The 16,728-nt window shown below is 41.4% G+C and overlaps 1 protein-coding gene across 3 annotated transcripts; it reads left to right on the top strand.

The window, feature by feature from the left end:
- The first annotated feature begins 3,092 nt into the window (after positions 1-3,092).
- Positions 3,093-14,001, top strand: agtrap (angiotensin II receptor-associated protein). 3 transcript variants are annotated; one of them, XM_079342004.1, is made up of 6 exons: positions 3,093-3,344; positions 4,049-4,197; positions 5,287-5,321; positions 5,507-5,615; positions 7,959-8,169; positions 9,321-9,509. In XM_079342004.1, exons 2-6 carry the CDS (start codon positions 4,171-4,173, stop codon positions 9,461-9,463), a joined length of 525 nt encoding a protein of 174 aa, XP_079198130.1. In that variant the 5' UTR covers positions 3,093-3,344; positions 4,049-4,170; the 3' UTR covers positions 9,464-9,509. The 3 variants fall into 3 exon arrangements, with proteins under 3 accessions (XP_079198130.1, XP_079198129.1, XP_079198131.1); XM_079342003.1 differs by lacking the exon at positions 3,093-3,344 and having other exon boundaries at positions 3,984-4,197; XM_079342005.1 differs by lacking the exons at positions 3,093-3,344; positions 9,321-9,509 and adding an exon at positions 12,889-14,001 and having other exon boundaries at positions 3,988-4,197.
- Positions 14,002-16,728: the final 2,727 nt, after the last annotated feature.

Raw genomic sequence — 16,728 nt, 5'->3', positions numbered from 1 at the left:
TTGATGTGTAAACTTGACTTTATTTTACACCAGAAAGTGGGCGTGGTCAGACACAGCTCATTTGCATTTAAAGCGACAGACACAGAAACAGCCTGTTCTGAACAGGGGCTGAAATAGAAGGTTTTAAATGTATGGGCAAACACAGGATTTGGTCAAAGTACAGATAAAACATAAAGATGCTTTCTAATGATGCTTCAGTAGAGAACAAATCATGATATTTAGTGGTCTGTTGGGGCCCTTGGCAAAAAACAATCGGAGGGCCCCTAAAACCATCATGTGTTCCTTTGTCTCGACACTCACTCTTCTTTTTCCCGTCCAATAGACTCCTCCTCTTTTTTTTTAATTTGTTGACTTTTCACTAACTTTGGTTTTCACAGCAATAATGCATGCAACACTTAACAGGGCAATGAGAATGAGCGCTGTCAGATGGCTGCACCTTAAGGGGGGTTTCCGACTGTCGTTGCAAAATTAGCACATTTTGGGTCACTGTTTTGGTTTTAAATTGTGAGCCCTCAGGAGCCCCCTACTGGTCTGGGGTCCCAAGCAGTTGCCTCTGATGACATTCCTCCAAGATGGTGTTGCCACATTGAATCTCTTCCAAACATTTAATCTTTGCTGGGAAAATAAATGTTTCTGAGTCAGTATTTAGACTTAATCTTTCTCCGCTTGTTGAAACAAACGCAGCAATCTCTGCAGCTCATTATCATCCAATCACCCCGAACTGTGTCAGATCCTTTTAACGCAGAGCTTACGACACATTAGGGCAAGTACAAGCAATAACAGTCGGCACGTCTCTGTGAGAACACACGGCCCCTGAACATCTATCCGTATCAATATTTGATTAGGTGGAGAAAGTGAGGCTCATTTTTCTTTCCAAAACCAGCAGCTCAGTCAAACCGTGATTGTGCCATCCTGATTTACGGCTGCAGAATAAAAGCAGCGGTAATGTATTTTTAATACTTACCTCTGACAGAGTGCTCGGGTTAGAGAACCCGGTTCAGAACCTGGACAACAGCCAGCCGAGTGATAGATTACACACAGCCACATCCTGGCAGAGCTGCAGCTTCACATCACCAGCAACACAAAGACGCGTCCATCTTTCTTAAGGCTTTCCTCCAGGAATTAATTACAGAAGTTCTGGTCTTAACCCGACTTTTAACCATCGGCTAACTCTGAAAGGACAAAAGGTACAAGAGTGGGAACTATTTAAACGCAGAAAAACAAAAGTGTAGGCAATTAGCACAGAGATGATAAAAAAATTGATAATTTTTTAAATGTTTAGAAACCAGTGCAGAAGATGATCCTTAAACATGTTGTTGTTGTGCACCATGCAGGCCTATATGCACTCAGTCTTTGACTACAAGTTGTTTTTCCCAATATAAAAGGGCTACATTAATTGCAATAACATTAAACCTCTGAGAATTATTCCTAAAATTAAACGTGTGTTAAATGTGGCTCTTGCAATCAGATACTCAAACACATACTCTGCGTTTTGTGTGTGTTCATGTTTCTGGCCAGCTTCTCCCTTTAGTAGCAGACGAGGTACACCTGCTTCCACTCAGCTTATTAACCGGACCATAAAAGCCTGCTCTTCACTCACTCTGCAGCATGACGGCTTGTTCTGTAGTGCTCTGTGTGCGTTCCCTGAGTGGGTTGGAAGTGTCTTTAGTGTGTAAGTGTTTAGCTGCCTATTTTACACTGTTATTGCAGATGAAGATGTTTGTTCCCATTTCTCTCTGTGTGTTAGTTTTGCCTTGCTGCTCTGATGCACGCTCTCCGTCTTCAGTGAGATTTTTCCTTTTTCCCTCGTTTCATCTTCCAAGTTCATCTGTTCACTGGGGATATTTCTACAAGCCATCCAGCTGCCTGCCTCCACTGCTTCTCCTCTTTTTGTTTGTTTTATCAATAAACTATTGTACGCACCTGCGACAGAAACTATCATCCGTCTTCTAAATCTGTCCCACCTCTCTTCCTCTGGAGAATATCCTGCTGCGTCAGCTCACTGGGAAAACGTCCAAACAGGAAGAACTCAGAAGCAACATCACATCGGTCTGAAGTTTAGCACCCTCGAAAAACAAGCCAACATATTTACATTCGCACCAGTTTTGTTCTTTTGATGACTTTGTTTCTCGTTCTATAATAATGTGGTGACAAATGCCCAGATGACAGCCAGTTTCTTCGAGCGCAACAACAAATTTGAAAGATAACTGAGCAAAATCGACCGTCGTACTCAAGAGAGCCTCAAACAAGCTGACAAAGGACAATACGAAAACGGAGCGCCAGTCGGACAATGCTCGCTTCAGCACTTAATCTGATAAATTCAGAGCTGACTGAGTGAGTCTGTGTCTGTTACCATCTTCTTGACTTACAACAACCAAGGCTAATTTTATTAGAGAGTGAGGAGACTTTGCTGCCTTGGGGTAGAACATAGATCTGTAAGACCACGTAGGAAGTCAAAACATTCCCAGTTTTTTTTCTATGGATCCATTTCTATAAAGTCTTGTGTTCAGAAATGTTTAAATATGAATTATTTCCTCACTGTATGATGGATTTCTAGACCAAAGTCCAGCTTAATACATTGGTCTGTTTGTAGGCTACTTAAAGGGACAGACTTTTATTGGACAGACATTATAAAGGATAATCATTGTTAAAGGTCCCATATTCTGCCCTTTAGGACGTTCATATATCTAATTTATGTCTCTACTAAAGTATGGTCACAATCAATAATGATGAATAAAGTCACTGTTTTCATGAACTGCTGCTTCATGCAGCATCTCGCCTCTGTATTTTTAACGCTCAGAACCCCCACGAAGAGAAAAACAAAAACACGATCATGGTCCCCAAATGTGCCAAATCTGATCTGATTGGTCGCCAGTCTGCTCTCTTGTAATTGGTCAGTCGTTCGGCTTTGTTCTTGGATTTGTCCCGCCCCTTTTACCATATTGGGAATGCTACAATATAGTCCAAAAGGAGTTTGTGCTCAGAGCTTGGATCAGAAATGTGGGTTTGTGAAGTCACAAAAATGTGGCTTCTCCTACTTCCTCATGTTTGCAGCAGCTGCAGTAATGCTCAGTCCCCCCCCCCCCCCCCCCCCCAATGAAATTCACCAGTATGACATCACTGATCCAAGCCCATTAGCTCGTTGCAGCAATACCAAGCTAATGCATGAAAAATGCTAACATTCAAATGCAGCAGCTTCAATATTTACCACCTTAAACTGATAATGCTAGCATGCTAACAGTGATTAGCGAGGGGAAATAGGCCTATATCAGTTTCTCAAAGAGGGGCTGAAGCAAGAATAGAGACGATTAGCTGGTTCGGTACGAGCTAGCATGAATCACTATGTGAGTATTGAGTGTGCCGATTCTAATCTCATATTTTCAGTCTAATACTTGGACAGTTTTTTTAGAACATCTGCACATTTATTGACCTGCAGTGTGACCAGTGTGATAAATTGACATAATGTGTGAAACTCTCACAGGCTCGTTTTACTCAGATAAGCTTCGAGCAAACATTACATTTAAATTGATGACAGATTGACTGCATGGATTAGAAAGAAAAGGATTCTGTTAAAAAAACACAAACCACTGTACAAATCTTTAATTTCACACTCTGGTTCCTGTGTCCATCACTCACTTAAACCTTTTCAAATCAACTCACTGCTATTGACATGTGATGTAGCGTGTCAAATCGATTTCTTCCCCCAGACAAGTTAAATAAGTGAAATGAGCTCTTATTAATCTCCGTATGCTTTAAAAGATGTGCTGCGATCTGTGCGCCCAAACTGAGAGGCTGAGCAGGTAGTTTCATTTTTAATTGCAAAACATGAAACCAAACGTGCCGCACATCCGATCATATACAGATAAGAGCTGACATTAAACTGTGACCAACGTTAGTACTCATGTGGTTTCCTCCCTCTTGAGACTCTGAAGGCCAGAACAGAGGAGGAGGAAAAGGAGGCGGGAGGAGGAGGAGGAGGAGGAGGAGGAGGAGGGTGGCAGTCACATGGGAAGCAGTCAGGCTGCTGTCACATGGTTTTTGTTTGCAGGCTGAGCAGAGGGAGGAAGGAGCTTCCACCAGAAGTTTGAGTAAAAAACCAGCACTTCTCTTTCATGAAGCCCCCCCTCAACAACTTGTAGAGCTGCTCGATCCAAACTTCTATTAAATATTATGGAAATTCCTGCCATAAATCTAAAGGTAAGTTCACGTTTGATGACGTGTTTTAAGAGTTTGAAGTGTTTTTTTAACCAAAGACTGTTGTGAAACTGTGAGATGATGCCGAACTTGTGACTCAGTTTTCATCTCACAGTTTCTTCTGTGTTGCAACTACCTGTTTCTGCTTCTGACAGATCAGCTAACAAAGTGACACATCAGTGGATTTTAGGAGTGATGTACGAGAATTAGCCCGGACAAAAGTGCCTTTAAGATCAATGAAGTCACAGCTATGTTTTCAGTGATAAACAACAGAGAGAGTAAATATCGCTTTGTGGATGTTAGAAATACAAACAGTGATGAAATCACCTACGAAGAAGATTTTGAATGTACAACTTTCAAACCAAACAAAAAGTGTTGGACAGTTCTTGCACGGCTTGATAAGGACAGAATATGTATAAACAAGGAAGTAATGTTTCAAAACCTATTGTCCAAACCTTTTAAAAATGGAGAACCATGAGATTTAAAGAAGCCTTTGTTTTTCCTATTTGAGGCTGAAATGGCTCCGATTCAGGTTCAACAACTTAATTTCAAAGCTCAGAAGCTCCCTCCCCCTCTCAACATGTTGAAGTAGCTTATGGAGAAACGTACACAGTGAAAACGTTCTGATTCATAACTTTAATAAGAAGTCAGACGAGAAGTCGCCTTGAAATCAGACAACCTGATTCACATGTTACATCTGATGCCAACTCATCACATGTTTTTCATTTAGTTCTGGAGCTTCTTGTCCTCTGATGTCACGTGAACTGGCAACGTCCGAGACATCAAATTCTCCCTGATTATTAATTATTGTATTTACTGATGCACGAATGAACAGTCTCCTTCGATGAATGCCAAAAAAATGTTGGCGCATGTTCATGTCAGGGTCAGAGTTCACGCCTCATAATAATGTCATCATGACTTCTTTAACTTTAAGTTTACAGTGAAGCAAAATGTGTTCAGCTGTTAGAGCCTTTTAATTGATTAATTATCGATAACCAGCCTGAAGAGCTGCAGGTACATTTTCGGATGCTCCAGTATTGCACACGTGGAAAGTGTTGTTTTAAAGTCTGCTCCTTTCTCTCTACTTCCCAGGCCATAGTTCTGGCACATTGGCTGCTTACGATATGGTGAGTCCTGCAGAGTTTTTTTTTTTTCTTCACAAACCTGAGGAATTTCTCTCCTCTTCTTGCGCAAACACATCATCACACAGAGTCTCACAATCTTGATTCATGCCTACTTCTGAACCGGCACGTCTCATACTGAGATGCCACGCTGTCCTTTTCTGATTTTTTTTTTTTTATTATGTCTGCAGGGGTTCTATGGCGTGGCTGCCCTACTCTTATTCTTGGGGGAACTTCAGTGTTTTAGCTATCGGGGTTTGGGCCATTGCACAGAGGGACTCGATTGATGCCGTGCTCATGGTGAGTTTTTTTTGTGTGTGCCTCGATTCCTTTCACGCTGGCTGTAATCTTAACATCATGTGACATGTACAGGAGTCTAACTTTAGGCCCATGCAATGCGTATCCATGCTAACCTATTTGTCTCTGGAATCTGGGACAATCTGAGAGCATCTCTTTGAGAAAGACGGCCGTCTCCTAATTCAGCACAGAGTACAGTAACGGCAGATCTCACAGTGCATTAGCTTAACAGACACACAAAAGGTGCTTCAGACCAATCTGGCCATGCTAGTGTTGCTTAGAAAAAAAACCTCACGACCTCTCTGAACTCTGCGGTTTCCATGGTAACGATCATGGCAGCTAATGATGTCAGAATGTTTGGTGGAAGTTTGAACAAAATCAGAAGCATTTTTCAAACGCAAAGTGACGATGGTGTAAATGTGATAGTCACTAAAAAAGCACATTTAACTGATTAAAAAAACAATTCCTTTGCGCCCCCGACCAAAAAATAAAAAAATTATGAGTGCTCTAGATCAGTGGTTCTCACCTGGTGGGTCGTGGAGTTTTTTTCAGGGGCTCGCGTACCTGTCCAAAACTCTTCTAAGCTCTTTATAAATGTTTGTTTTGTTTAATTTCTTGCTTCAGTCACATTTTTTGTACTGACTGAGATCTAAAGATTTTTTTCAGTAAATAACTTAACTCCACCTTAAATAACTTAATAACTCTGATTGGTTGAAAAAAAAATTGAAAACTGGGGTCGCGGTTTTTTCAGGACGGAGTTGGAGCTGGTTCCTGAGAACAAACATCTCAGTCATTTGCAAACTTACATTTTAAGAATGTTTTTCAAATTGTATTAATTTCACTCAACACCTCACTTTACCACCATGGTTTAAATGGACAACTTTTAAAAAGACATTTCTGTCTAATTGGACTAATTCAGTCTTCACTCAATTTTCTCAGAAAAGTCCAAAGGTCTTTATTCAGGAAATCTCGTCGGCCAGTTTGACGGTGGATGTTAAGGCTGATTATTGGTGCCTGTGTACCTTGAAGATATCGCTCATTATGGCCCAGTTCTGAGTATCAGATGAACCTGATCAGCTACTTATCATTGAGCTGCTTACTGGACTTTTTGTGTTTGAAAGAATGATTACAAAAAGAGCGGCAGAACTCATGCATCAATTCACATAATGGATTTTAAATTAATTAAAACAAGATATAGGTTTTATTTAAATATATATATACAGTATAATATTCATTTATGGGGCTTTTAGTGTCTTTATGGACAGTGTGTAGAGTCAGACATCAGGGAGAGAGAGCCTCCGTAAGCGTGGCGTGTGCACCAATCACTATAGACTACAGATTTTGTTTTATCTTATTTTACTTTGCTGTATTTTATTACTTTTATTCAACTTTTTTTTATTGGATTTTATTTTTTCTTCGACTTGTTGTAAAGCACTTTGGTTGTTGTAAAGGGCTGTATAAATAGAGTACATTTACATTTAGTCAGACATGTTTTATTTGCAGAGGAAAAACCTCAGTTTAAAACCTGAAACGTGGCAAATATGTCCGACATGAAGATATCAAAAACAGCTACATATGCAATCGCGACATTAACAGATCGTCTTTGTGAAATAAAGGCTTCAGGCTTCAGGCTGTTAAAACAAACACCTGACAGCTGATGCTCTGGAAAAAACACCTTGAGTAAAAAAAAAAAAAAAAAAAAACCCTCCTGCCCACACTGATTTTTAGCGAGTCTTTTGACAGTTATGGATTGTGACCATGACAGCCATCGGTCAGAAAGCACAGGCAAAGCTTTTACCTTGTGGGGCGTTAATCTCTCACCACGGGTCCCTCAGAGACGAGCCGCGTGAGTCACGGCCAAAGTGGAGTCAAAAATGATTAGACTGGGTTTTTTTGTGTACTCAGATTCTACTGTTTCTATATTTTATCATTGACTCTCGTCTTTACTCAGTCTCATGTGTCTGGAGTGAACTTGTCAAATATTTAACTCACATATTTTCTTCGTCTCTGGCAAAAAAAAAAAAAAAAAATGGATTTGACGTGTTGAAGGAAAGAGAGAAAATGTCTCTTCTTCTTCTCTGCTTCCTGCTTTTCCCCTCGTGTGCTGTATGTGGTGAGATTTGTGCGAATATGAAGACGCTATTTTAGAAAACTTAAATATTGAAATGGAGACATTTTTTCTCACTTCCAGACATCGAGTTTAAGTTTGGCTTTAAAAGTTCTCTCATGACTGACGTTTGTTTGACGTCATTTCAAGAATTTTCTTTAATTCAAGAAAAACAAAAACAGCCTGTAAAGGTTGAAAAGCCTGACGTTCACATCTCTCTCTCTGTTCATCTCCTTCAGTTCCTGATGGGGATGCTTACCACCATATTGACAGACATCATCCATTTCAGCATCTATTACCCGACCAATGACTTGTCATTAGACCGGGGGAACAACGTGTTTCGCTTCAGCGCTGGAATGGCGATCCTCAGCCTGCTGATCAAGCCCGTGTCCTGCTTCTTCGTCTACCAAATGTACCGCGAGCGTGGAGGAGATTACAACGTTAACTTTGGTGAGTACTGCAGGAGGACACGAGCACAGGGACATGAAAGATTATAAAGTCAGAAGCTGGGAAAAAAATGTTTCACCCAGAAGATGCCAAACTACTACAATCATTAACGAGACCTGACCAGGGACTTTTGGCGCTTCATTTAAGAAGGTTTCAACAAAATAACAACAAAACAAATAAAGTCTGTGTACGGTTTCAGAAATCATCAAAAGGCTGAAAAGATCAAATCAGTGATTTATGCCATTATTTAGTCATTTACCCGCGGAAGATTTAAACACAAGGAAGTGGACCGCGACATGACGTAATCCTTCACGGCTCCCGTCGCTGAGGTTTGCTCAGGTATGTGACGATGATCACGATCAGGCCTGAAAGCTAAAATAAAGCGCTGCTGTTCTGCGACGAGACGGGTCAAATAAAATCATATTTTTTTTGTGGATAAATTAGCGCTTTTTAAAGAAAGTTCTGGTTAGAAAGTAGAGTCATTACTGACTAGATTTAAGTTTCAGTTATAAAGACATTAAAAAAAAAGTGCGATCTCTAATGTCGGGCATACTTTAGTGTCTCTGAGAAATGTTATATTTTAGTTCGATCTAAGAGAGGCAGCAAAAATACAATAAAACAACTTTTTACACCTTTTACTTAAAGTGCAGTCTCTGTACTCTGAGGTTTACTGCACCCCCCCTCACCCCGAGTGTGACCAAAGCAGGCTGCATGGTGTGATGTGTGTGCGTCCCGCCGTGCTTTGTTGTTTAATGCAGCTGGTCATGAAAGTCCCGCCCAAACCAGGAAGCAGCGACAGACGATTCCACAAGTCACAAGACGCTTCAGATGCGGCACGAATATCTCAGCTGCAGATTCGGCTTTTGGCCTCGGAAATTATTCCTCCACGAGTTTGTTGATAATGTTTGAGAGAGGCGGCGATCTCCGCTGCAGCAGGGAGGAAGACGTTAAACCCAGGCAGGCTGGGAAACACGGGCGGCGTGCACACACTTAGAGGTTCTGTGGCGTTATTGACTGACACAGCTCTCAGCTTGATAAGTGCACATCTTCCTCTGAGCAGTCAGGAGAAGCTCATGATTAAAGTGTGTGTGTGTGTGTGTGTGTGTGTGCGTGCATGTGTGTGTGTGTCTATTGATTTTTGGGCTTTTCATCAGGAATCTCAGTGAGCTGCGACGTCTGCTGGACTCTTAAATACTTAAACATGTTTGTTTGTGGCTTCATCGTCTCTGAGGAGCAGCGGCCATATTTATCATTTATTTTTTCAGAAACGTCATTAAAAAAACAACAAATAACTTAAATCAAGCAATAAGTCTGGATCTCATTTATTATGAACGGTAACGTCCCCCGGATCACACTCAGGGAAAGTAATGAAATCTCTCCTGCAGCATCTCTTGGTTTGTCTGTTTGGAGGATAATTGAATATTGATGAATCGCCTCACACACACACACACACACACACACACACACACACACACACACAGCAGGTCTACCCATTAGGCTGTGATTGGCTGTGTCGTGACTGATGAACGTAGCTAATGCTCGTTTCAGACCATGTGTATTTTAAATTTCTGTCTGATTGCATAGCTGGCATTAACAAGGTCTCCCGCCGTGCAAAGCACTCTGGGAAACCAGGCAATCAGGTGCAAAAGCGTGAATTGTTGATTCAGGCATAAAAGGAAACCCTGCGTTTTGATTGGCGGCTGTCTCTAACTTGTTTATATCACTCTGCTTCATTTTAACGCTGCTTTAACACAAAAGAGCCGCTAAGAGTGAGAACGTTAAATTGAGGGTTTGCTTACTACCTCCCCTGAATGTTTTATCCAATCATCATTCAGCAGGTTAACGCTTCTTGAGACTGGCTGCAAGCGCCCCAAACGTCACACACACACCCAGCCAACAAGCAGAAATCAACACGTTTATACACTGGTGTAAAAAATGTCTGATTAGTTATTGTCCTCATGGTCAGACACTGTATGGGTGGGAGGTGGATTATAACGCATCCGTTCTGAAGAACCATAGAAGTTATGCCCGGTTGTAGGAAAGGCCGACATGATTGACAGGTGGGAGTGATGTAACGATTCATCAGGAGGTTTAAAACCCGCCTCAGCTCTCTGTCAAGCTAACGCCTGTCGTTAGCTAACGTCAAGCTAACGCCTGTCGTTAGCTAACGCCTGTCGTTAACTTGACTCAAAGTTAAGTTGAGACAGGATGTCCAACATGGCGGCTGCTGCACATGAGCCTCCGGAGCCGCCTGCAGGTTCAAGATGGCTGACCTCCTGACCTGGCTTCATCCCTTAATAAATACAGTCTGTGGTTAACGCCTAAATTCATGCAGTTATTTACCGTTAGTAATGATCCTCAGCCGACGGCACTGATGGCACATGTGAGTGAGCGAAAAGATTTGTATTAAGCTGAAACTTTATATTGAGTAGGGAATGTGAGTGTGTGATTTCAGACAGGTGGTTCAGCAGGCATAGCAACGGTAACTAAGGGAGGGTGTGTCTTGGGAAGTAGTTAATTAACTCCTTGCCATGAGATCTAGCTTTTAATGTGTGACAAACAAAAATACAACCGTTCATCGTTTCAGATCTCTAAGTCTTCCCCGCTGTCACTCTGCCATGTTTGTTGTCTTTGTGTGGTTTTTTTTTTTCCTGTTCTGATTTCACCATTTGTCTCCTGTCTTCTCTCCCCTCTGTTCCCACCTCCCCGGCTGACTCTGACCTCTCAGACTTTGAGACCTCTGTGGACAGTCGGTGCACCACGGATAGTGCTGACAGTGCTTTTATTGGCCGCCGCTATTGAACCCCCCCCCCCCCCCCCCCCTCCTCCTCCTCCTCTTCCTCCTCCTCCGACCTCTTCACTTTCACCATTTCTCTCCTCCAATCATCCTCTTCCATCGTCTGCCACACAACTCAGGCTGCAGGGCAAAATTCAAACATTTCCAGTCTTTCTCAAATGTAATCTCAGTTTTTGACGTTTCTCTCTTTTTTAAAAATGTATTATTATCCTCACCTCCGTCCGCCCTCCTTACCTCCTCGTACCTGCCTGATTGTGTTTGTCAGATCAGTATTCTTGTGTTCACGTCGATTGTTTCATGTGTTTGTATGTTTCTGCAAGTTTTGCTTCTGTATGTATTATTTATACTCCGTCTTCTCTCCAGACACCTCATTTGTGCTTTTTGTATTCTGTTTGCATATTCAAAGCAGAGCTGCATGATGCTGCACATTCTCACATCTTCCTAATTACACTTGACATAATGTGGACTGTTAATAGCAATGACTTTGACCTGTTTTCAGGTTGTTGTTTTTTTTCTGAATAAGCTGCAGCTCTTTTAGGGAAGTCCGACTGTGAATGTTTGCTTTTAAATAAAGTTCAATCAATTTGTATGAGTACAGTGAATACAGACCTTTGATAAATCATCATTATTGGGTGCATGTTTGTCACTCTGGGCCATGCCGAGGTAAGAGTGTGCGCTGCTTTGAACTTCAAGAAAAATAAGCTATTGATATTCTGACCGTGTCACGAAAGGGTCCTTTAAAACTTTTCCGATGGATTACATCAGTAAATAGTCTTTATAGAATTCATTATTAAGCTCATTAATATTGGCACAGAGTGTGCACTGAGTGTGAACCTCCAAATAATCCCAGATTAAAGGGCACCGCTCACGTGAGAGGATTTTTCAGACGCATTGTTATTGATGTTGTTGTTGTTCTGCTCCTGCGGCCGTTTCTCTTCACTTAGCAGCTAATCAGACGCTCCAGGATGTAAAATAAATAAATAAATAACTGATGATGAAACTGCATGAACTGTTTCTTACAGTGGATTTGTCTCGATGAGGAACAAATTCAATCACTTTAAATCTGAACTTCGGCTGTGTCAGGGATCTGTGTGTGAGAAGGATTGAGGACCTGATTCACAAAGGATTGGATTGTGGCGGCCAAAATCTTGTAAAAACCAACTCTCAGCGTGCTGAACTCTTTCCACTCTAACTGCGCCCGGCTTTCAGCGCTGCTGTTTGCAATTTAGACACTTTTTCATTGAGGCAGATTTACACAGATTTTTCCCTCAAATTAAGTTGAAAATTGCTCATTTGAAAGCACGCACACAGGCGGCGTCGGTAACGGGTGCATCTATGTTTACGTGCCACGCAATCCTTTGATGAATCAGAACCTGAGTGAAGACTATGATGGCTGTCAAGAGGAGGAAAAAAAAAAGAAAAAAAAAAGCATTGCAACGAGTAAAAAACCAGGCTGCAATTTTAAAGAATTTAAAAAAAGACATAAATACAAAACGAACAACAGTGACGTGTTGCAAATGAAAGAACGTGCTGCAAAAAGCAGCGAACAAATCCGTTAACAGCAATCACGCTGCAAATACAGAAAAACTATCCAACAGTCCTGCAAAGTATTTTGCCTTCTTTTTGCTGTCAGCGTATTTTTCTCCTCGCTTTCTGCAGCACTTTTGTCGTTGTTTTTGTTTAGCAAATGGTTTTGTTTCTCCATTTGTAGTCCTAATGGAAATCTTTTGTGCTGTTGCAGTGTGTCTGCCCTTGCCAGCCACCATAGCAATCCTTTAAAAACCAAGAAGGAATAGTGTTAAAGAATGGTTTGTATGCACACAGCTTTAGAGTCTTCATATGATTTAATAAGATGAATATTAGTAATACAGCGTCACGGCGGGGGTTTTGTGTGTTCAAGACTTTGTGGGCTCTTCTCTCTGCAGGTTTCCCCTCAGTAACACGAAACAGAGACGCCTACCAGTCCATCGACCAACCGGAGGAGTCTCCTGCCCCGGCGAGCCCCTTCAACCAGCAGCAGGAGGTGAAAACAGCGGCCCGCTCGTACTGAGGCGAGCGGCGACCTTTCCCCCTCCGACTCGTCATGCAGCGACGCAGCTCCTCTCTGCGTTTGTTTACACTTTGCTTCAGTGTTTTTTTTTATTTTGAACTGTGGCTCTGCAGAAAACACATTTTGACACGTGTGTGATTGGTCTGTTAGAATAAAATGCAGAGTAGATTAACCAATTAAATCCTCCCGTCAAAGGTCAGAACATTTTTTTTTTTTTTTTTTTTGCTGAGTTGGCACATGTACTGAATGAATACAGTGAGACACACACACACACACACACACACACACACACACACACACACACACACCCTCAGTCCCATGCTGTGTTGCTGTTTCGTCTAGTAGTGAGTGATGAATGTGTTCATCGGTTTACTTCCCCCAGTGAGTCCGTTTTCTAACCGTGGCACTTACACACGTTAAAGTGACAGTACAGATTTCTTTTAAAGGGGTCGGAGGTGATTTTCAACACGTACTTTAAGATGACAAACAGAAGCTACGCTGTGGACGGGCTCTGCTTCAAAACATGCTCTAGCTTCAGTTAAAGTTATCGTTGCGTTTTAGTTGTTTTCATCGCGTCATCTGACTGTCGGAAATCTTTAACGCTACGTTTTTCTAATGCTAAGGTCAGCATTTCTAAGCATGGCGTGCACCATGCTGCAGCGACGTCAGAGAAATTCAAATTCTCTCTCCTCAACACACTGACACAACTCCATGTCTGTACTTATCAGTTATATCTTCTGAAACTTCAGGAAAGCAAACTGATTTGGTCTTGTGTTAAAATAATATGTGACGACAATCTTCAGCCCTAAAAATATTTAAAAAAATAAGTTTGACTCTTTAGTGCTTTTTGGATATGACAGCTGAAGAGAGACAGGAAACGTTGGGTGAAGACCTGCGGCAAACGGCTGAGGTCAGATTTGAACACAGCCGCTGCGATGACGGCTGCTGCCTCAGTTTAAAAGGAGCGCGTCATAACTTCGAGGCGAATCAGCGAATAAATATATTCATTTTTCTGAGAGGGATCGTCTGATGTTTATCCTCAGCACTTCATCACTTAGCTTCTGTGTTGACACCTCACCTACGTCCTCACCTTTAAAAAAAAAAAACCCTGAACTATCCCTTTAATATTACTGTCTGGTACTCTGTATAATCTGTTTACGATGACGTTCACTTTGTATGCATGTTGTTATTGTGACGCTCCAGTTAAGTTTAGCTTCACGACACAGCAGCGCTGTACGAGAGCCTGATGACGACGATAAACGCCGTGCCGTAGAGATCCGCTTCCTGCTTTTTCTACTTTTACACTTAAAACAAACAAAAACAGGTTACAAGCATTATTTGTTTTTCTCATAACTGAGTGAAGAAATGAGCTCTACCTTCTGTTCATGTCTCTAAATGTTTATGCACATATTGAGAGTACAATGTCTGTTAGGAAAGTGTTTAAAAAATAAAACATAAATATTTCTATTATTACACTGATGTGCTTAAAAAAAAATTTTTTTTCTCTATTTAAACCAATGTATATTCATATTTATCATTTTCAGTAAGTCTGCGTCCTCTAAACATTTGTTGGTGAAGCCTCTTTGTTCCTGCTGTATGAAAAACACTGTAATGCCAAATAACACACACTATAGATTGATTTTATTATTGAGATGTTAACAGTACATGTGTCACGTGTGTACTGGTGAGCTGGTGTGAAAAACGCCAGCTTGATGAAAGCGGTCAGAGCGTAGAGAGAGGGTTGATTTTTTTCCCTCTCTGATTGCATCATTTGGGTTTTTCATGTCATTTCTCGTTTTGAGTGTTTCAGGTTTGACTTCCTGTTTTGAAATCAAATGGTGATGACCTTCAGGACAAAACAGGATGTGTTCACTTGTCCTCGTGCAGATTATAAAGGAGGCAAATTATTGTCCAACATACCTCATGTAGTTAATTCAGTCATGCACAGGGACAGTTTTTTTTAAATCAAATGATATGATTGCCTTTTCCAAACCCTGTAAACCTAAAAGAAAGAAACTAGAAACCGAACACATTTTTTTTAGCAACCTGAACACTAGCTTTTTAAAGTTTTATAAAAGATGGACGTAGTGTCAGTGACGTCACCCCAGCTGGTTTCTGAAGAGGCTTTTTGACGCCGAACGACGGTGGTCATAATCTTTTGGTCAGTCCAGGTGGAGCTAACCCTCCTCTGACAAACACGCCTGTCAGTCATCTTTGACGTCAAATATGAACAACGCTTCACAGCGTGTACCGAAAATAACACGAGATAAAGAAAGATAAACACATTTGGTTTTTTTGAACGATGCTGCAAAAATGTTCATTTCATCTCTACAAATAAGCATTTTAAAAAAGTGGCTTCATGCGGATTGACTGAAGTGGAAACATTTAAAATGTGTATTTATTTATCTTTTCTTCTTAGCTTAACTCAGTTAAAAACCAATGCAAAATACTCAGACAATATTCTTTTTGGAGCAGCCAATCAGATTTCCCTGGCCTGCCCTTTGGACACGCCCCCTTTTTCTTTCATTGGGAATGGATAGATGTGAATGGCTCAAGTTTAGGACTGTAAATGAATGAGAAAAAAAAAAAAGACAAAAGGTACATCCTTACAAAATCAAAGTGTTGCTACTTTAAGATTGTATGAAAAAGATGAAAATAAAAGATGAACTTTTGCACACAAAAAAAAAACTGTTAATCTGCCTTCATTTTTTGTTCCCACTTCTCTCTCCCCCCACCCACCCCTGATTCTGACTCTGTTTGGTGCACGTCACCCCCTACTCTCTCTCCCAACATTTTATGGATTAGTTAAAGAACAAACTTCTCCAAATGACATTTTAACGGATGCACCTTCTGCACTGAGACGGCACATCGACTCTTCAGTCGTGTCCACGTGAGCGTTTCTCCTTCTCTCTCTCTGCTTCCTCTCACCTCCCTCCTCCTGCTCTCACAGATTTCCTCACTGCCCTGCTTTTATTTATCCAGCCAGACAACACATTTATCTTCCTGCTCTCCCCATACCTGCCCCCGTTTTTTGGCACTCCACTGTGCATATTTCCCAGAGCCACACACTGCCTTTAGACTTCTCAATGAGCTCAATCTCGCCCACAAAGAACAGCACGCACCACAGCAACACCTGACTCAGTGCAGCAAGTCAAACATGCATTTTCTGACTACTTTGCAGAAAATAATGCCAGCAATTAGCATGATAACATTGCATGCACCTGGAATGCAAAAACACATTTTCTACTTTTCCCACACCCAGGTGTGTATGAGTGTTCCTAATGACACACACACACACACGGTCTCTGTCCCTGTTGTAACTCTCTGGTTGGCTTGAATGCTCCGTTGTCATCGGTAACCGTGGGACCTTGAAAAAAAAAAAATGAAAGAGAACAAATGTCAGTGTTTGTGCGGTGTAGATCCTCGTGTGGGCGTCGTAAGAAAGCATGAATGGAAATTGTAGTCGTGCAAAGGCCTCTGCTCCCTGCATTAAAACATACAGCTAACATGGTGATGGTTGTTGCTAACCTCTGAAGAAGGATGGTGGAACATTTTGACGACTTTAAATTCACCTCCCACTCTACGTGACTACAGCATTATTCAACTTTCCTCTGACTAAACCACTGCTGTTTACGTTCAGTAATGTTATTGAAAAGGACAGCTGAAGTGAGAGTGGTGGATGACATGCAGCAAAGGGCCGAGGTCGGATTCAAAC

Source organism: Symphodus melops (genome assembly GCF_947650265.1).
Source record: "Symphodus melops genome assembly, chromosome: 4".
In the NCBI taxonomy this organism is placed as follows: Eukaryota; Metazoa; Chordata; class Actinopteri; order Labriformes; family Labridae; genus Symphodus; species Symphodus melops.
This window is presented reverse-complemented; position numbering and strand designations above follow the sequence as displayed.

Excerpts from the sequence above, each read along its gene's own strand:
- agtrap (XM_079342004.1), top strand. The coding sequence starts at position 4,171 with ATGGAAATTCCTGCCATAAATCTAAAG. Across the intron at positions 5,616-7,958 it reads CGATTGATGCCGTGCTCATG|TTCCTGATGGGGATGCTTAC; the intron begins GTGAGTTTTTTT and ends CATCTCCTTCAG. Across the intron at positions 8,170-9,320 it reads AGATTACAACGTTAACTTTG|GAATCTCAGTGAGCTGCGAC; the intron begins GTGAGTACTGCA and ends GCTTTTCATCAG.